The 22,474-nt window shown below is 38.0% G+C and overlaps 1 protein-coding gene across 1 annotated transcript in view; it reads left to right on the top strand.

Moving 5' to 3' along the window:
• Positions 1-19,943, top strand: part of hpse2 (heparanase 2) — a 53,020-nt gene extending 33,077 nt beyond the window's left edge. Inside the window, exons 6-12 of the mRNA XM_010745665.3 lie at positions 2,091-2,138; positions 7,752-7,845; positions 8,584-8,690; positions 8,904-9,018; positions 12,131-12,276; positions 15,118-15,264; positions 17,926-19,943. Coding sequence (XP_010743967.2) covers positions 2,091-2,138; positions 7,752-7,845; positions 8,584-8,690; positions 8,904-9,018; positions 12,131-12,276; positions 15,118-15,264; positions 17,926-18,088 — 820 coding nt within the window. The 3' untranslated portion in view covers positions 18,089-19,943. The remainder of the gene's footprint in view (positions 1-2,090; positions 2,139-7,751; positions 7,846-8,583; positions 8,691-8,903; positions 9,019-12,130; positions 12,277-15,117; positions 15,265-17,925) is intronic.
• The last annotated feature ends 2,531 nt before the right edge of the window (positions 19,944-22,474 follow it).

The following is a 22,474-nucleotide window of genomic DNA, read 5'->3' as shown; positions in this document are numbered from 1 at the left end:
ACTCTTCAAATGTAACTCTCCCGTTGAGCATTTATAAGCAGTATAAACATTTAATAAATAGTTTACAACACGGTAGTTGTACACAGATGTAAGTGTGTAACTATGACTCCTCCTGAGGACACCCATAAGTGGAGGTGGGTGTATAAACAGATAATGAATTATAATATAGTACAACATGGCTGTAATGATATAAAGTCTTCAAAAGGAGAAGTTATATTTGTTGACAGATGTTGTACAATAAAACAAGATAATTACAATACAGTATGTTGTAAATGCTATATAGTTGCCACACAAGTTAATTTAAACATTAAGAACCCCATTACGATATTCAGTTTCACATACACGACAGTATTGAGAATACTGTATCCAAGGCAGGGTCAAATACATTTTTCTCCTGACACTGATGAATGAGTACAGATAAAATGCTGCAGTCAGGTTACAGTCCTGAGCACTAACCATCAACATTATTAACAAATATCTACTCTCTGTTGTGGGTGGCTGAAAGGAAGATGTAATGAATGCTCTACAGAATGAGGAGATTTGTTTTTACAGGTAACAGGACAGTTGACAGAGATGGACTGTTCAACGAGGCACAACATTCAAGTTAATCTAAATAGAGTCCATAAAGGTGAAATAACGTGTGCTAAAATTATGAGTGTGTGTGCAGATACATGCACAGGGACAGTTTAATGTCTGAACGTCCCACACACGTTTGACAGGAAGTTGGAAGGCCGGAGAAAGAGTAATTTGATATAGGCCTTACAGTACTTCACTTTGTACTTTGTACTACTCACATCAGTGAAACCATTAGGAACTGCTGTTTATTTCACCGAGTCCTGACAGTTAAAATTTACTCACAAGTAAAAGTTTGTGTGCACCAGCGTGTGCATATGCACTGCACAGTTCAGAGTGATGAGCAGTGGACTCAAAGGAAAGGGAGGATGTAGGAGATGGGTTGTGAGGAGGAGGAGGAGGTGGAGTGAGAGGATGAAGAGGAGAGAGCAAGGAGTACCCACAGGTCACGGGTGACACATTTAACGACGGGGTGATTCTTGTGTGTTTGACACTGTTACGAGGGGGTGGCTCTTGTGTTTGACAGGCCAACTACTCTGCTGCTCTCAGGAAATAAGATGAATTAGACACTGAGCTACTCAACAGTCCAAATATCAGAGCTGGACAGACTAAACAAGCCGGAGCAGTGAAAGTTTAGAGACACACATTTGGGCATGTCTGACAAGCTGCTACCCCCAAATATGGAGCGATTTGGGTCAGGTAGAATCGGAAAAACACACACACAGAGATGCAAAAGCTCAGGAGGAGGAAGACGGACAGCAGGAGGGAGTGTGTACATGTTGAGTTTATGTTTGTGTACAGGATAAGTCCATTAAAAGTTTCACTGGGTTCACAACATTTTTTTTGTGTCCTCAAGGGATGTTTGGAGTTTTTGTATTTAACTAACTGAAAGTAAACTCAACAGGATGCAGGAACAGTGCTGTTTACTATTATCCAAAACTGGAAGGGATTTAAACTTAGTCTTTCTCTCATTTTTGCAGTTTGCAGATTTACCATATTACCTAAAACATTTGGTGTGAAGTAAAAATAATGATTGTTAAAATTATAACAGATAAAACTGTTTCAAAATCCCGTATTTATTATTGCGTAATACATACAACCATGACTCTACAAGTTGATATAAGCCAGATCCAGTGGGCTGTGAACTCTTACTGTGTGCAGTACAAAAGAAAAATGGGACTCACTTTCCCCATCTTTGCGCAGCTGTAAATCTTTCCAGAGATGGAAAATGTAACAAATGATTTTATGCTTTTTGTGTCATATGTATTTAATTTTACCTTTCATGAAAGATATTTTCAAACTATTTGCCTTAAGAAGTAAATAAAAGCTTGCAGGAATTAACACTATTTAACACAAATTATGTTCCTGTAGATTTACATATCAAGACTTATTTTCTCTAAACTGGAAAGATTTTGACCTCCTGGTTGAACATGCTGTGCACACATGCATTTTTTTTGTAAAAGAATGTCTTAATGTTGAGAGAAATAGAGATTAATCTCTAATCTTCTGATTTTCAGGTTCATGAAGAATGCTGGCTCTGTTGTAGATGCAGTTACGTGGCAACAGTAGGTATTTTACCCTTTTTTTCTATTTTATTATTTTATCCGTAGAAAACCCCAGAAACCATATCTCTGACAGCACACACTATGTTGTGTTTTATACCATTATCTCCCCCATATGTACATGCAGCAGCCAATAATAACCATTATTAGGACTGTTACTGAGACAGACCGATGCATAATGTGGAGAAATGTGTTTATCCTCCAAATGGAACAACAGGAAAAGGATCCTGAGAGAGCGTGTGTGTTAAATTAGTAACACCTGACATTTGCCGATTGCATATCCTGAAGGAATGACACAGACCTATCAATTGTTTGATAATATCCCCCATGTTTTATCTGTATCTCTTTACACACATATGTCAAATGTGTACAGAAAGGCACACCCACTGTAAGCTCAGAAAAAACCCATGTGACTGAGTGAGTGGTCATTAAGGTGAAGGTCAGGTCTAATTAGGAGAAATTAGAAGAAACGGAAGGAGGCAGGGCTGTCAGTAAGGCTTAGAAAAACACCACCCACACTGTTAAAATCAAACCATATGCTCTGGCTCATTCCCTTTGTCAATTAGCCCGTTTTACACTAGAGATCCAAATTCCAGTCTAACCAGGCTGCGTGACAGAAACTCTGACCTCTACAAAACAAGCCAAACTAATAAAAGCAGAGACCACTCATTAACACGTCTACGACATAGGTTTTACTCCCCTGCAGCTGGCTCGACTTATTTTCAATCGAACGGTGTATGTCGGAAACGCTGTATTTATTATAAACTGGTTTAGGGAGTCATATGGATTTGTTTGTCTCTCTGTGGCTTACGGTCAGAGGTGATCAGCTAGAGCTTGTGGTGATCAAACATGTTGGTTATGTAGTGAAATGCTTGTGTACCTCCAGATCACGAAACATTGATATGTTGTTTGCATGATGTTATGACATTTTTTTCCACAACTTTGTAGTTTCACATTTGCTGCATCTCGTCTAACTTCCTGCCAACCTGTTTTTTGGATTGGACAACAAAACAGTATATTTAGTCATACTATCTGTCTCTCTTTTCATATTTAAGCAATGTAATATAATAATAATAATATTTTCTTTAACTTTATGTAAAGAGCGTGCACTTTATAGAATCAACAAAGATTCTTACCCTAATGTCAGGATGCACGTTTCCTTTTCAGTGCACTTTAATCCTTACTGAGATATTTTTTAGATAAGTTGAATGGTCTATTCAACCAAATGATACATAATATTCTCTTTACTTACCTCTTGTAGTATGGATCTATGCAGACTGTTTTGGTTTTATGTAATTTTTTTATAATAAGATTTAATATATATATATATAATAATTGATAAATAGAACTGGATTTGTGATGCTAGAATATTAAAATCGACAAGATTTTAATATTTTCCTGTTGAATTTCTGGCAACATTGGTCTGTTGGTCGGTTAACCTCTTTGATCCCAGGCTGACGTATCTTAACAACTATTAAATAGATTAGCATGAAACTTTTTGCAGACATTTATAGGCCTCATGGGATGCATTTGCTGAGCCCCTGACTTTTCCTCTATAGAACCACCATGAGTTTGACATTTGTGGTTTTAAATGAAATGTCTTGACAGCTATTGGATGGATTGCCAGAAAATTTGGTACAGACATTCATGTCCTGCTCAGGATAAATTGTAATGAATGTAGTGATCCCTTAAATTACTCTCTGCTGTAATTTTTCACACCATCACCAGGACAGAATTATGAATAAATACCTGCAAAACTAATGTTTTGTTCTTAACCTCAGCTCTATTTTTTATTTAGCATTGCAAATCACTGAACTAAAATGGTGGACATGGTAAACATCAGCATGCTAGCATTGTGAACGTCTTAACAAGCTACTGTAGAGCCTCACAGAGCCTTGTCATGTTACTGAGTTGTGAGCAACACAAAACACAAAATTGCATTCATCTCTGCTGTTTTGGTGCATTGGCAAAAATCGCAGATGTGGATATCTGAAATCTGGGCACATAAACCAGAACCATCTGCATGATTGGATACCATTAGAAGTAAGTTTTTTTTGTAATTTGGGTCAATAGAGTCTTTGATCTTACACATACCTATAACACCTGCAACCTCTAACCTTTGGTATAGTGAACATGTTCTGCCATATCTAAATGGGGCTGCTTCATGGTGAGAGAATTAAGCCGGTCAAAGTGTGTGACCGGACGGCTGCCAATTCTAGCTGTGAAAACATCAGCAACATAAGTGAACAAGACAACTTTACGATTTGGTGTTTGCAGATGCCCTGTAGCAACACACTTAATGTGAGCCCTAATTGTTCCAGCAGTGGGGTATTAGTAGTGCGCACACCTGAGTTTGAAGCAAGTAAGCAAACCACCCCCCCAGCTAAACTTGTTTTAATAATGAAGTGATGAAAGGTACACTTTAATGACCCCTTGAAAATGAGCACTTCTTGTACTAAGCACTGTGGTCTTAAAGTGAATTAGAAACATGCATGTTCATCAGTTTTACTCTTTGCAGCTACACGACCACATTTTAAATGGGCCAGGATGACACATATACCCACATATTCCTTGTCAGATTGACAGTGGTACTGCATGCCAGAGAGCATGGTGTACTGGTTATTTATATCCGAGTGGAGAAAACAGAGATGTTAAAGATTTGCGATCTCCACCTTTATAGTCTGAATCACAGAGGGACTGTAAATTCACTGATAGCATTCCTCAGGGAAGCTCCATATCCTTCGACTCTTGTAATGATTGATCTGATGGTAACCTGCTGGTCCACATCAAGGAACACATCCTCTTCTTACTTTGCTACCCCTCTGCTCACCCCAAATCTCTTGCTACACCAGATGGACATTCCTTGACACTTCATGTGCAGTTATTACAAGTAAACTGTTATAGAGTGTACTCATCCTTTACTAGAATATTTCCATTTTATTCCACTGCAGCTTTACAGGTCTAGTTTTACTAGTCAAATCAATTTGATTAATGCAAAAGGAACCATTATTCTTCAGTACTTTAGTAACCTTAATAACTGTAAATGAAATTTTAAATGTAGGATAGTAGTTTTGCTATTTTTGATACTCTTCCACCTCTCTCATCTCAGCTTGTCTGATTAGATCATATTTATTTCTTTAATCTGTGTTATAATTTTGTTCTAATAGACTGATAGTTTTGTTAGTGAACTGTTTTTTAAGCTCACTGGGAGCTGACTAAGTGGATCTTTGTCTGAAAATATTCAGACAGTAAATTTGATTAAATTCTGGTCAGTATGGTAGTTATGCATCATGCCAAACTTTAAATGAACAAAGGAAAACATCTTGTTTTTATTTTGTCTTGGTTCTAAACTTGAGCATTTCTATGAATACCAAGCTCTAATCCCATCAGTCCTTGTCAAAATAACAGTTTTCTTTATATTTATTTCTTTAATAGGGTTTCTACTCTAATGAGCCACCAAACTTGGTATTTAATAAAGAAAACTAATGTTGCCTTGTTACCTGATGCCAAAATTCCCAGCACTGATTTGCAGTGTAAGATATAGCAAGAATAGCTTGTACTGTCCTTTATTCTGTTTCCATATATGAACTGGAATTTTCTTCCCCTGAGATCTGGACCAAAGACCTATTGTGAGCTCTCTGGAAAGATGACAGGATAACCAAATAATTTGTGTAAAGCTATGACTTAATCCGTGCGTTGTTTATAGTTTGGGGCCAGGAGCTTGGGACTTTTCCAACACTGTGACGAAAATTTCAGCGAGGTTAAGTTCGGATTGCAACACTGCTTCAACAACAAAATTCAGCTCTGTTCTCAGCAGTTTTGTTGACACATCTGTCATTTCCACAGACTTTTCCATAACAGGTTTAACAGAGGTTTGACCTTTGTTTGGAATATTTTGATGCTGCAGTTGTTATGATTATTCTTGTCATCTGGCTTTATTATTCACAGTACAATGAAATTCGTCCTTGGCATTGTCCCGTATCTAACTTGTTGAACCTTTACTGGAGAAATGTACCGCTCTCTAGCATTCTCTAAGTAACTTGATTGTCTCAGTTGTAAATCGCCTATCATAGTTTTCCTGGAGTGTTCTCTGGTTTTGGAAGAGGGGGAAAAAAAGCTAAATTGGCACAAACTTTTGGAGCTTTGAGCAGGACTGAACTGAGCTGATCTGGTATTTTATTGATAACATTTGTTGCCTCAGAAGATTGAGAGGAGAAATCTGCTCTGCACTGAGGCACATATTTTTAAGCTCTCTAATTAACAGGTGTTACATCTGTTTCTGTTATTTCTTTTGGTTTTGTCATGGTACTGTAAATATGTACGACAGAATGAGTATGTACTTTGTAATTTTATTTCACTAAATATTTGGTGTTTTTTTTTTTTTGCCAGTGAGTAATTTCACTCTTGTGCATGCAACTGTGAATCATTTGGAAATGTTACAGTCCTTTCTAGGCCAGCGTTGTTTCCCTTGTATTACATCACTGGGTTATAAAATTTGCAAATCTAATTTACCACCATTATGATAATGATGTTATGCAAAAACAAGTGATGTAAAGCAAAATATTATCCTATAGAGCTGGATATTCACAGGTGGATCCCCAAGATTTTCTTCTGATTCAGATCAGTTCATCAAAATGGTAAAAAAACAAAAAAGAAAAAAGAAACAACTCAAGACATATTACAGTTAGATTTTATTCATTTTGATTCATGTTACAAATGTTTTTTATTTGTTTGTTTTCTTCTGCTGTGCAAATAAGCTACCTGAAACATTAACTGTGTGTGGTTGTTTGCATGCTTCTTTTCCCTCTCTTGGACTCTTGCAGAGGATCTTGGAGAGGCTTTCTGTCTGCCCACAGGCCGATGTTCCTCAGGACTTTGGCTCTAACTTCCAATAGATTTTCCTCTCATCATGCACTCCCAACATCATCTCTAATTATCATCTCTCTTTGTGTCTTCATCGCTCGTACACACACAGAGTCACCACAGATGGATGTCTGCATTGTTCAGTCTCAGTCTTCAATATCAATACTTCCATTTACTCTATTACACAATCCCACATTTTGACATAGAATTGGATTGCCACTACGCTGAAGTGTAATTGAATATGTCAGCCCTGTTCACCATAACTGTAGTGAAATAATGTGTTGTGTACTACATTTATGAGACCACTGATAATTATTCTCAGTGGTTTGGGTTTAAAACCTGCAGCACATAATGAGTCGTAACACCGTGAAGTGTTTTTTCCTTTTTAAGTTGTTTCACTTTCTTCTTGGTTTACTGTTAAAATTCCAGTATGTCACAGGACATTATTTCTCAAGGTGAAGAGGGTAGATGGCACTGGGATTGTCAACCTTAATGACTGTTGAACAAGGAGAATGATATAATATTATATGATACATAGTTTTAATTAACTGTAAAGTCGCACGAGGTCAAACTCTGAGCAGATTAAGCAGGTGGGTGGATGCTTGGATGGATAGAGAATCACGATGAAGCTAGTACTTGTTCACTTTATTTTACCATCTGTGCTGTAATAAAAATCACATGCTTGTTGCTCACATTGTGAAGTGTGTGCAGAGTGTTTCTCTCACAGCATTTTTTTATGCATTTACATTACAGTTACTACATGGATGGCAGAGTGAACAAAGTGGAGGACTTCCTAAAAACTCGACTATTGGACACACTAACAGAACAGATCACTAAAGTCACCAAGGTACTTCCTTCAAAGCCCTGAAATTAAAATTTGCTGTGTGTACAGTATGCTGCATATATCTATAAATATACTGCATATGCATATATTGCATATTTCTGAAGCGGCTGCTCGATTCATCCCCAACAGTGAGTTAATTCTACGTCTGTACTGTAGACACAGAATTAGGTTAATATCAGGTGTACTTTTCAGAGGTCGTATCTCAGGTCTTTCCTCTTTTGAACAACTTTAATTTTTTTCAACTTAGACTTTCAAACCACCTCAAGGGGAGAATAAGAAGAAATGTCTCATTTGAATCGAGAAATATTTTTGCATACCTTTTGAGTTTGCCAAGTTATGGATCATCCCTCAGCTAGATTTTGTGATGATAAAGCCACATGTGCAAACCACTAGAGCAACCCCTTAGGCAGAAAAGGTTGTGTTCACCATGAGGTAATGTTATCAACACTAGTCTGCCATGGCAGACTTGCTGATTTGTAAGAGATGGCTGCGCCAAAGTGCCTTAGAGAAAAAGAAGCAATCCTTCCTAAGAACAAAACTTGAAAATTAAAGGGAGTGAGACTGTCTTGTGTATTACCACTCAGCCAAAGTCAGTGGGATCAGTTTTTTGCATTTTTATTTATTTGCATATATGTAGAAATATTTTGCTGCCAGCTATGCCGATTTTGAATTTGAATGAAGATCCATTGATTCAAAAGAGCTTTCAATGTGAAAGATGTGTCTTTCCATCAATCATGGCAGGTTGTGAACACACATACTCCTGGTAAGAAGGTGTGGCTGGGTGGACTGGGGCCAGCTTGGGCAGGAGGCATCAGTAACCTCTCTGACACATATGCTGCTGGATTTCTGTAAGTACTGCTATACTGTGTTCTGTAAATAATGATACCTTTATAATGAAGACTGAAACAAGCTGCACAAGTTCATAGTTGTTTGGAAAAAAGGATTTATTGCCAGTGTGGTACGTATCATATTGGCAGCATTGTATCTCAATCAAAGTTGTTACCACTTTTTGCATTCCTGATATTTTTCTGTGTGTGTGTGTGTTTTTGTATGTATTCCAGGTGGGTGAACACGCTGGGCATGGCTGCTATGCAGGGGATTGATGTTGTCTTGCGTCACTCATTCTTTGACTATGGATACACACACCTTGTGGACCAGCACTTTAACCCTTTACCTGTAAGACTCTCAATTTAAGTCCATCATGGATTGAAATTTTATTGGATCACAAAAAAAAACAAAAAACACAAGGATCTGACCCGAACGGTCCTGTTGTGATCTGGACCTTTTCTGCACCCAGTGCCTCGATGGCACCTCTCGCTCTTTCCCGTGGGAGCTATTAGGTGAGATGAAAGGCGTTTAGTGGTGATGAGTGGTTAGACGCGGGGGCGAAATGCCATGTAACCTTAGCCTTTTGTCAGTAGCTCAGGACAGTGTCACTGCTCCCCTCAACCCCCATCACACTGTGTGCTTCTCTGTGCGGGACAGTCGGCCGGTGAGAGATCTGCAACCTGAGATGCTAATACACAGACATGTTAGTAAAATAGCCTCCAACACTGTGTGAAATGAAACTGCCCAATCCCTAGTTCCTCCTTGGTTTGGTCTGAATCATGCAGGGACCAGAAATACAACAAGCTTGGTCCACAACACCGTATTTATCATGTGAACCACGGAGGTCCTGATGTTTATTGTTCTGAAAGTTGAACATGAGATGTTCCTTGGTAATTTATATCTTTTTAAAAAGGGGGACATTTAAGTCTTGTCTTAAACTGATCTCATTTCGCTGTGGAAAAAAATAAATTAGAAGTGTGCAAGAGTGATAAAATTCTACCACAAGCCAAGTTCATAAAAGAGATTTATTTAGTTCATAAAAAAGGGTTTGCATTAAGTTGAGGCAGAGCAGGGGTTAGAGGCTTAAATTATGGACATGTACCATAAATCATTGTTTCTACAATGAAGGAAAAAGATGAAGGCATTAATTAAACATTTGTTATTATTCAAGATTCTTTTATTCTTGCATTGGTCAGAAATTGCTGCTAGAATAAGTATTTGAAATCCCAAAATACCATTTTAACCACTAATGTTATTGGGCTCATGAAGTAATCACTTCTCCAAAATCTGACAATAATTTTTCACTAAATCCCTCATTACTTCTCTCTCGCAGGCATGCACTTTACTCTGTCTCACTTTAACTCTGGGATATTAAACGATCGAGATGGCTTCATTTTTTCCCCTCCATTATTTTTCTGGGAATGATGACCTCCCGCTAGGATCACAATGCTTTTAACATGGCTGGATGTCTAAAGGCTGCACCAGCCTACCTGCTGAGAGAATTCACTGCAGGGCCAACCTGTCCTCTGCATGGGAAATTTATGACCTGGCCCCTTCCCCTATAGGATGACTCTCCTATTGGTAGAATCCACTGAAAGCCCCCTTCCCACTGAATGACTTAACAAATTCCACACGCATCCCTTACCTTTTTTTTTTGCTCTTCTATCAATTATACTCTATTTTCTATTTGTGTCTGTTGTCTCCCTCCAGAGGGAATATTGGGGAAGATGAGGCAGTAGGCTGCACACTCTAACAGCCCCTTTTCCCCATGTTGAGCCCTCCCACATGCAAACCTTCATGACTCTGCAGATTGTGAAAACTCTTCTTCTTTTCTGTTCATTCTTAACGGCTTTTGTCTTTTTATTATTTCATGGGAATAATAATTCCAATCCACCCAATTAGAGGCTGCTGAAGATTGTTCATTTCTTCATGGAACTAGTTAAATTAAAAACACTGAAATGTTGAACTTCCCGCTAGATGCAGTGTAATTGTATAACCTCGTACTTTGATCTTTGGATTCTCAGGGATTAACGTCTCAGCTAGTCTGACTCTCATTTGCTCCATTTAGCTAGACACTAAAGGTTAATTGTTATTCTCCTTGTTATTGTCCTCTTATTCTCTCAACTGTGCAGCTGAGGTTTGATTGGTCTCTGGTGGTATGGTTTTACTTTTCTGGAGTCCTTGACATGTTCTTGTTTTGCTTGTGTCCGCCTGTCTTTCTGTCTATTTCTTGGTCTATGTGGTATTTCGTTAGGATCTTAAAATGATGCGCCTCCAAACGATGCCTGTATTTCTGTTTATCTCTCTGTCTATCCAGAGAAAGAGAGTTGGGGAGACAGGGAGACAGACCGGTAATTAGACAGGAAAACAGGCAGACAGTCGTTTTTTTGCGGAGTTAGAACCACAGCTGATATTTCCCGAAAAATGTCAGCATTATGTCCCGCCAATTCCTGTTCTGGTCTCGGATTTTAACACGCCCGTAGTTTTAAATATATCAATTTATTGATGGTTTCTTTCGCTCGAGTTTTGAAATTTAAAGACAAAGCGATCACATCGCCCCCGCCATCTTGCGCAAATAAAACCAGACTCGTAACTGTTCTTTGTTTTATACACTATGTATTAATCATAGATCACAGTTCTGGCCATACATTCATCCACCCATCCCTCTGCCTGTGGCCAACACTATACAGTTCCATACTGTGCTCTGCTTCTTCGATGCCTTGGCAGCAAATTAAGTTAAAGCCTGCATGGAAAAAAGAAGCCCTTAAATGTTGCCATATGCAGGATTGCATGGGAACTTCCTGAGGAACACATGTTGTTCTGGGTCTCTAGGAGAGGTGTTGAGTCTGTGTAGTCTATAGAGTGAGACACAGTATGGTGGACCACTCAACACTGATAACAAAAAACAGCAATTCATGATAAAGCATAATATTTTGTAAAAATGTCACAAATAAGACCTGTCAATTCTAAGCGGGTCAGCGGTTGTTAGATACAATGTGACACATTACATGGGACTATCGGCTGCAACTAAACGTTGAGTATAAAAGTGCTGACATATTTGGATTTGACATTTTTGTGGATTATATATGTTTTTTCTTTACTATGTCACTGCTTTGACACATTCTTAATTCTCACAGTTTGTGAAATTTAATGTTTCTACAATCACCAGGGCGTTGAAAAAACAAAATGGAGAATTTAGTAATATTTCCTTTCAGCAGAATTCAATATCCAACATTTCTGTAATGTAAGTCTCTTTCAATAAAATTCCTTATGTTAGATTTAACCTCACACTTAAACAGTTGAGTCCGTAATGTTTTTTATATGTGTCTCTGCTGTCAGTCATGTCAAAATTTCCTTTCCACACCTGCCTGTTCTGAACATTATGATGATAAAATTCAATCCATGCTATCATGAAAGTGATTCCAAATGTGTGTGTGTGTGTTGTGATGTTGTCTCACAGGATTACTGGTTCTCTCTGGTCTTCAAGCGTCTGGTTGGTCCAAGGGTATTAGCTGTGCGGGTGGCTGGACTACAGAGGAAGCCGCAACCAGGACGAGTCATACGAGATAAACTACGTATCTACGCCCACTGTACCAGCTACTACAAGTATGTGAGACAGCTGAGGCACCTTGGATTAGTTTGTAACCTGCATTTAAAGGGTTAGTTTGGGTTCTTTGATGTGGGGTTGTAGAAATACTTATCCATAGTCAGTAGACAGCGGTCGGCATGCCTGCAGTTTGGAGAAGCAGACAGGAGTACCAGCACATACGCTGAGCAACGCACTGCTGTTGATGGGGGCGGCAACCAAATGTATCTTAGCCACCTAAAAAAATCAGTATCAGTTTTAAGTGTACGGTATATTTAGGACATTTTCACCACTTTACCTTGGTGACAGGAAACCCTTTCCAACAGGAAACTGAAGCATTTATCACTCTCCAAAGCCACCAGATTCCTTTTGATAAAATCAGCAAGCAGTTGCTGGTCTACCACTGCCTCTGATTTGAACTATGTGTTTAAATGCTTCAGAGGAAGAAACTATATTCTATAAGGTAAAATTACTGCTTCTGTCAAAAGAGTCTCGTCACTTTGAAGAGTGTATAGTTCAATTTAAACGCTTCAGTTTCCCGTCAAAGGACCGTCTGACAGCAAGGTAGAGCGGGGAAAATATTCTTAATATAGCGTACATTTAGACTGGTATTGATTTAAAAAAAAAAAAATGTATTGGTAAATAAAATAAATGTTGTTGTTGCGCCCATCCACAGCAGCAAATAACCTACCTTCTGTGTGCTGGTCCTCTTCTCTGCTTCTTCAAACTGGAGGCGTGCCGACTACCATCTGCGGTAACACACTTCCTATGGATAAGCACTTCATACAATCCCACTTCAAAAACTCTGAACTTACCCTTTAAACACAGCAAGAGTGTATATTATCATTATATAGTGTGATTTTCTTTCATTTGAGGTCGACAGATGACAGAGCACACATCCTCTTGTGCCGCAATACTTTGGGAATGTCCTTGAAGATTTAGATAGAAAACAGACCACTGCGGTTTTAACTTTTTCTACTCTGTCCTCCTGCAAACACCTGAGGCTCAGTGTCTGGTGGGGAAGAACAAAATCCCTTGCCGGCCCATTCAGCTTCCCATAAATAAGCAGACGGCAGACACCCGCTCATTCACAGCTCAGAGCCTATAAAATTTAACGGGTATCACTTATCAGGTGTGTGGGTTCTGTCTCCCCGTCGTCAAAGAGCCGCTGAAAGGTGTGCGAGGCCTTTATCCCATCTCGGATTGGCTAGAGGGGGTTATTTGAGGGGGAGGAGGAGGGACAATAAGGCGGTCTGTGCTGGGAGGAGATAAAGAGTGCCACCATGGCCTGTTCAAGGTTATCATTTAACCCAGGCCAGTGGCTGTCAGCACCTGGCTAGACTTACGGCCTTACTCTAGACAGGGCTCATTTACAGGTGGAACATCTCTTAGAAAAATAGTGGAGTGCTACACATATAGACGGTCCATGGTTTGACAGTGGAGTTGCATAACGGCTTGGTGACATGCACGCAAATATCTGAAATAGCTTTCACCAAGGCTACTCTTTTCCATGGCATGTGATGCCGCGCAGCTCCACTTAATATACCAATCAGCCCTGAACTCATATGATCAGACATTGAAGCACTAAAACAGTCCCTCTTGAATCCAATCCATCTTGCCATTATTTCTGCCACTTTGTGGTTTTACACAGTCCGCTCTTAAGTGGACGAACCATTGTAGTCTTAGTGGTTTGACTGTACTATGTAAGACAGCAAAGACTGTGAATGTGCCGAGGCAGTCCGTGGTTTGAAAAGTCTTTGCAGATTAGATATTTGACTTTCACTGCCCTTTTACCCCTTTTAGTGGTTTGTATGGCATTTATTTCACTTTCCAGCAATGCTCCGACATCAAACAGCATCAACACATGTTTATGTTCCTGGTTTGGATCCTTTAAGAACCTCATCATTTGAAAAAGGCCTGAGAGGTCATTATCTCTCCCCCCATCTAACCATCTGATCTATCACTCAGATCCATAGTTTAACACAGAGCCAGAGACACACAGCGTTCCCATCAGCAGTATACTCATCTCTTGGTAAATCTATCGAATATGACTCACCCTATGCCCAAAAGAACAAAGAAACATCAAACCAAAAACCTTTGGAGGTGCTAACTTGGAGCGATGCCTACCAGACCGGTTAGCACAGCCCTGACCCTGAACACCAAGGCTGACATATGGTATTCACTACAGCTGTGTTGTCTTTGCCCCCATATCTGGGCTCTTATTAGATTTTATCGTGTTTGTCTTATCTGTCTCGCTTAGTTATTTACCTCTGGCCATAGTCCCTATCAAGTTGTGTCCCTAGTGCTTTGCTCTCAGGAGAGGGACTCAAACACTGTTGTCTGAGTAACTCAAGAAGTGTTGCCTCCATCAGACCCTGGACTGTACAGCGACAACTTTTAATATTGGATACTGTACAAGAGCAGCATCAGAAAGAGTTTTTAGGGATGATAAGGTCTTTAGAAATTAAATGCGGTTTATTATGGTTCATATTAAATATAGATGATAGGTCTTAGGCTATGGTAAAGGACAACTTGCTGTGTAATGGAATTCCATTCTTGAGCAGACTTTATCTTACTTTATTATTTTTCTGCAAGTCGTTTGATCCAGATTAGATCAAAGAGTTGTGGTTTGATCTTATTACTATATGTGATGAAAAATACAGTATCAAAGACTTTCTTCTCTTTGTAGTCATCTTTAATTACAGAGAATTTTATTCAACATGGCAATGTAATATATAATGAATCCCTATTAACAGATGTGAAGAGGAGTCTTTTTTTCCTGTTGTGTCCAGATTGCCCTTTTTTTTTTTTAAGGTAAAGAAAAATTAATATCATGTTGTTCATTTTCTTTATGTTACCAGTCATAACTATGTGAGAGGGTCCATAACAATCTACATCATCAACCTGCATCGGTCGCGAAAGAAAATCAAGCTGGCGGGGACGTTACGGAACAATACAGTCCATCAGTACCTGCTGCAACCCTACGGCACTGACGGACTCAGAGCCAAGTATGTACCTCTGCCTCGCTGTCTCATGCACATGCACCTAGGGCAGCATTGAATAATTGTTTTCTATCCAAACAACAATGTGGTCCTCGTTTAGAGTGTCCTGTTCCATTCTTTCACGCTAATCAAACAAGACAACATGCACTGTTGAGAGACCCAGGTTATCAAAACAGCCGTACAAGTCTTTAATACCTAACCTTCCTTGTATTGAAAAAAAAAAGAAAATAAATAAATATAATTGTTTTTTTCCCTTGTAATGTTAAAAAACTTTGTTGAAGCAGTTTTTTAGAGGTTGATTTATTTTTATAAAAACTTTGTTGAAGCAGTTTTTTAGAGGTTGATTTATTTTTATAAAGCCCTGAAAGGCGTGGAGGTGATGAATAGGGATAATGAGAATTTAATGAACAACTTTATGAGTCTTCGGTTATTAGATTTTTTTCTAGCCTTAATAGGGTGTTAAACACCGGCCCTTCAAAAGACAAAACGGGTGTTGGACTTGAGCTGAATTCACGCTGAGTCTGCATGTTGCATGGCTACACACCACAAAGTCTCCCCTTACGTGCACTAACTTTGTCTAGGTTTGAGTTAGCTTGAGACAACATAACTCTTAAAGAATAAGACAACAAATGAAAACGGATAAAGAAAAAAACACTTTCCTTTGTCAGTGAAGAACTTTTATGATTAATAGATTGCATTGGCTCACTAAAAGTGAAACTTGCCAACTTACTTTTAAAAAGAAATACTGCCTTCAAAGAGTTTCGATGTAATTTGTTTTTACAGCCTACAACAGATGTTTTATCAATGGATTTTAACATCCTTTCATATTTATGCCATTTTAACAATAAATTTACTAAGCATTTTTACTAAGCATGATATATTACGCTTTATGTAACAAGGTAATCTAATCATATTGCCTTAAAACATCACTTAGAAATAATGGTTTGTGCTCTCAGTCTCTTCCTCTCTCCTTTAAGCCCCTGGCCTGTTATTCTGACTCAGACTTAAGCCTCAAATCCTGGAATAACAGCCTAATGACCTAGGACTGTAAAAGTGTGTGTGTCTTTGTGTTATACGATACCTACATGCAGCCTTAATTGAGGCTGAGGCATGATCCTTCAATAACAGTATAATGGTGGAGGATGTTTTAGGTGTTAGAACAGGATTGCAAGGTAATTAATAGGAGAGCAAGCTAACGATGGGCCATTTTCAGGCTTTAAGTGCTTTTCTTTATCACCGGCAGTGCAGGGAGACTTTCTTGAAGAATTTAGCAACACCAGATGTCTATAAATTTGTCTGAGTAGTGTGAGTATTGAAGTATACGCATGTTGTAGGAGAACTTTGAAAAGTTCAGTTTCGTAATGATTCATAACTTCTACTTATTGAGCATATTTTTATTAGATGTTTTATTGAATTTGAGGTAAAAATACACAGACCACTGTCCTTAATCCCTATATTATTGTGAACTTTACAATATAACAGTAAAAATGGTTACTATTAACAGCAGCACGTTAAAGCTGAAATGTACAAATACAGAATGAGGACACATTTTGTCTTCGGAACTTATTGATAGTTATTATACTACATACCTTGAATGGATAAAGAGAAACAGTGCATTTAAAAATATATATATAAAAGTCATACTCAAGCTGACTGTTATGATGGGAGTTTCATGATATATTCTTGCTCAATTATTTTAGTTTTTTTTTTTTATTATTATTATTATTATTGTGATGATATGCGGCCCATAATCCATTTGTAAAAGTGTGCGCTGTAACTTACATGTGACATGTTACAACTGCTCTTCAATAACATTTTTCTTTTATATGTTTTCTTATAGTAAAGCTATTAACTAACAATAATAAAAACTAAAGTATTATTGATGTCATGTCAGGAATAAAATTATTAGTTATGAATAGCATCTATGAAGAAATGAAATGAGGCGACTCATTCTGTTCTCTGTGCAGAGATAGTAAAGAAAAGTGAAATGTTTTGTAATAGAGTAAATCTGCATGTGAGCATTTATTTTTATTATTAACAGGTTTATATTAATAGCATGTCTTAATTACACTTACTGTATATCGTTTAGATTGCAGTTATTCGTCGCTTCCCCAGGGCACAAACAAAAAGAAGACACTTTTTACAGTTTGCAAAAACCCAGCTTATTCTACTTTAACTCTGGGAAATGTTGTTATATGGATGTATTGTAATAACATACAGTATTATAATTATCTATCTGTGTCTTGGGCAAAAGTATTTTTTTAGGACTGTGACAAATAAAATATTTAAACAAAGTCTTGGAAAAATATTCTAATTGGTTCATATAGGTTTTTGTAGCTCCATAACCTGTACTGCTAATAGTCATAGTTGTGATTGTTGCTGAAGAAGAATATTTAAAATTATTATTATTACTATTTCAGTGTTGTTGCCTGAAAACTTTTGTTTCAGTTGGAATTGTGAAATTTCAACTTTGTAACAACAGCACCCCCAAGTGTACAACTGACAGAATCAACAGTTAAAGACTGAAAGTGTAGAAATGATCCACATTTGCTGCCTTCTGTTGATATTGGTTTAAAAAAAACTTCCTCATACTTATTTTACATATTTTTCCAAAACCACCAGTTTTATGTAACAGTCTGAATTTCCTGTTTTATTCTCTCTTTTCAGATATGTCCAGCTGAATGGGGAGAAGCTGCTCATGGTGGACAATGAGACATTCCCAGAGTTAAAGCCCAAGACGCTGAGGGCTGGACGGACAATAGCCATGCCTCCAATGACTATAGGCTTTTATGTCATCAAAAACATTAACGCATATGCCTGCCGAAGATAACATTGACCCTTCATCCCTGAGATATACAGGAGGCTTAGAAATCTACCAAACCACCAACCCTCTGCAAGCTTGACCCAAAGCTTAAAAACAATGTCTTTTCATTGTTTTTCACCTTTCTGAAAACACAGGGAGGTCAAAACACCTATTTTTTGTGTCTTGCTCATGGACACTTCAGTAGAGTGGAAACTTGTCTTGAATCCAGTACAATCCTCTGGTTTATCAACAGCATCTACAGCCATCATTTCATTTAAACCACTCTACCAAATTACAAATAAACCCAGCCCTTTCCTCGTTCTCTACTCTGGTCCAACAAAAAAAAAAGACTTGCCCAAGTTGCATAAAAAGGGCTGCACTGAACACTTTTCGAATTTTTTCACCAGGAATTCCTCATATGCTACAAGACTTGTACGGACAGTGATTGTACCTTTGTATGAAGTTTGTAGTTACAAAGTGTAATATCAAAAAAGTTCACATTCTTTGACTTGATTAAGCTATATTTTCCTTCTCTTGGACTGTCACATCAAGAGTGTGTCTGCCAAAAGACTTCCTTTTTTTATTTTCTTTAACTGACTGACAGACAAAAAGTATGAAAGAAAACTCTGAACAGGCTGAAACTTCCACAAGTCAACTTCAGTTTGACTTGATCCTTTCCACAAAGAGAAAACGCAGTGGTGTGTGCAAGGTCATGCCTGGACTAACCAAGTTCTGTGTGTGTGTATATGTGTGTGTGTATGCATGTGTTTTATTGATCAAGCTACTGATGTGTCTGTCTAGTCTGTTTGACATGCCGCTGCAAGTTTCTCCCATTGCCATATCAAGTGGCTTAAAGGGAAAATCTGTTTCTTTTAAAGGCTGTTTTTGTATGTTCTGTGTATCGTTGCTTCTCTGCTGCAGGTTTGAATCAGTTTAACTGCCGAGTACGATAGCCAGGATGTGTAGCTGCTGGTGTTGTTTTCAGCTATGGAGAACAACGTCAACCCATCCATAACATCTGTCCTCACATAGCCTGCATCAACGCAAAATCTGGTTTTGCTTTAAATTCTAAAATAGCCGTTTTTCAGGTGTATTTGAAACTTTACTCACTTCCTTCAGTGTGATCTCACATTTTATAATCCTCTTATGCTGCTAGGGTTTTTTGTATTAAATATACATTATATATTTTACATAATTTTGTACAGATTTACTGTCATATATTGTTAGATAATGTATTGTACATAACAAAAGACTGATGAAAAGAAGTGATTTAAGATTGATATGTTTACTTACATAAAGTGTACACCTAATTTATATAATTAAATACTTCTGTTTTTATATTTCTATTATAAAAGACCCAGTTATGTTACTGGTACTAATGTCCCGACTTTAAAGCAAAATCAAAAATAATTTTAAGAATGTATGCATTGAATAATGGGGTGACAGAGTGACCGTGTTAAGATGCAACTGTTAGCGCAAGACAATGTTTTTGCAAGGATCTTACGATGGTTTATGGTTCATAACCCGTCTTTCACATCATTTATTTTAGTTTTATTTCATATTATTTTATGTTTTGTTCTCTAGACTAAAACTACAGAGCGAGTAAAAACATTGCCTGGAGGGATTTGGACATGTTGCTTATTATGTGCTCTGAAATGACATGAATAAGAACAATGATTAACATTTCTAGACTCTTAACATGGTGGCAGATCAGCAGGAACAGGTTCAGTGCCTGAGCATATTAAATATAAAGAATATTTGTCCTCTGAATGTGTTTATAGTTAATGTAGAGATGTTCATATTTCTTTTGGAGAGCATTATTTTAATATGTAAAGTGTGCCTATATATTATTTTTTGTTAAAAAAAAAAGTTTACATTGATAATAAACACCTACAAATATCTGAGAAGTTGTATTTTTTGTTCTGTATATTCATGAAAAATAACATTCATGCTACAATTTGCACTAAAGCAGGGAATGCATTCAGCTTAGATTGTCAACAGGTCAGTCTACTTTAAACATTGCTTGTAAACTCACTGTGCTGAGCACAAGAATTTTGAGGATTTGGAAGTAAGTCCTGCGTCTGTCTAAACAGTCCCATCATGTGAATTAACATTGGGCAGTGCAATGAGACTACAGCAGTTCTCAGGATATGACGGAGCTCTGCAGAAGCATGTGGTCACAATGAGAAGTAAAGGAGAAAAAGATGAGAAGATATGATTTATACCTGCACAGGAGCACAAAGATGAAATGAAATACCCTACTACAGACAGAACCTATCAATAAAATCAACCATAGCAACAACCTTAAACAAAGGTACAGGAGTATTAAAGTCACTGTTGTTGGTGCACTTACTCATTCACTCTTAACCCACATACTGTTACACTCTGTGGCCCCAGATGTGGAAGCAGCTGGGGCAAGTCTTTGTAGTGGGAAGAGTGCTGTCTTGTCACTGCACGAGGCAGCTGCTGATGGGAAACATGAAGCCAGGATGGGATAAACCTCCAGACCTCAGCTTTGGCCCAGACAGGCTAAACCTGGGCCAGACCTGGCTCAGTGTCTGCTGATGCATAGACAACTGGGATCTGCTTAGTAGGATCATGCTTGTCTAACCCTAACCCTAACCCGCTGCACTCTTTTCTATAGAAAGCAAGACTGACTTGAACAGAACTGAAGTTTCATGACAGTGAGTGATTAACACTGGAGCACTTCATGAACCGTGATCCAAAGCATGTACCTTTAATTATATTTTTGTTTTAAGTTCCATTCATGGGAAATGGACTTTTGCTTTTATGTAAATAGCAGAAATGTTTGGTCTCAGAATTGAACTTCAGGAACGGTCTCACATCACATGTGGTTCATTTCAAACAGGCCAACATTGTTGACATGTAAGAATCAAACCAGACTCGTTAACACCTGGCCCGTTAAATCCAGGGCCCTGTGAGGAGAATAATATTATTCATTTTACTTTGAAGGCCACACACATTTAGAAGAATATGCAGACATGCTTTGTTTTTAAAGGACGTGCAAACCTGGCAAAACAGAATGAGAGCTAAGGAACAGAACAGATCAGTACCTTTCTCCAGAAAATTGCTTGAAATCGGTTGTCAGATCTGCTTGATACGTCCATCAGAAAATTGTAACTGCATGCCGCAGCAAATCATAATCTTAATAATATCTAGTTTGAAACTGTACCTTTCTAAAAATCAAAAGTATGTTTGTTGAGTAAGTAACTCTGACCTGTAAGTGATGGATTAGCAACAACTGACCGAAGCAATATCGAACAATGAGGCCTTAGAGAACTTCCTGACATTCAGTCCAGGATCTTATCGAGCCAATCCATGGAAATGATTTTGTTTGGCAAATGTTGCTTCACATAAACCTGTACCTTGTGATAACAACTGCTCAGCGTCACTTCCTCTGGCAAAATCTAATTGTGTTGTGATTTAGGAGGACTGCACCGTGTCTGGCCACTTCTGCGTGACAGTGCCTCCTTAGTGGAGGTAACTGTTACCCAGGCCTGCCTAACACTGTTTATACTCAGTGATCCATTTTGAGACATGCAAGGCCCCCTTTTGCCCTGTTAGCATACACTGAGGATTTCATGATGTTTACTCTGTATATACAGGAGTCAGCTTAAATAAGACTTCCATGAATGCCGGATCCCGAGAAAACTGATGGACTAGATTAGACTTTGGCCCACAATGTAGAACTCTTGGCATTTTGGACCATTTTGACCCAAGCAAGGTTAATAAAACATAAATATTTATGTTACTATGAGGTTCTTTGCTCTGCTCAGAAGCCAAGCATACAATCTGTGCTGAATATTATGATGAGAAACAGCCCGGTGTTTGGTGTATTTGTGTATATGCAGCATATATATGTAATGTACGTCTCTTACAAGTTGTTGTTGTTGTAGTTGTTGCCCTGATGAAAAATCTGTCATATGCGAACAGATATGGGATCACTCAATATTGAGAATATCTTATCTTGCATATGTACCAATCATGTTATTTATTTTTTAAATGCATAGTGTTGCTTTGGTTACATGTCTAATAGATTTTACAGTTTAAAAACACCAGTTATCCATAACTCTATGACTATTACACATTAGTCACGTGTGTATGTTGTAGGAAAGCTTCGGTCAATTAAATTTCATAACTTCTCCTTCTTGATCAGACTTGTTTTTAATATTTAATTAAACTGAAATGAATCATCCCTCTTGTTCCTCTGTATTTATATTATAATAAATGTATTACTACATTATACATTATTAAAATGTATTTTTATCAGTAGTTTTTAATGGGATTAACTCAAAGCTGACTTTATCAGGCCTGATTTCTACACATGACAAATGTCATAAGCTGCATTCCTCAAATACCAACCCACCGTGCAGCAGCACAGCCTCTCAGTCA

The sequence above is a fragment of the Larimichthys crocea genome, chromosome III, assembly GCF_000972845.2.
Source record: "Larimichthys crocea isolate SSNF chromosome III, L_crocea_2.0, whole genome shotgun sequence".
NCBI lineage: Eukaryota > Metazoa > Chordata > Actinopteri > Sciaenidae > Larimichthys > Larimichthys crocea.
This window is presented reverse-complemented; position numbering and strand designations above follow the sequence as displayed.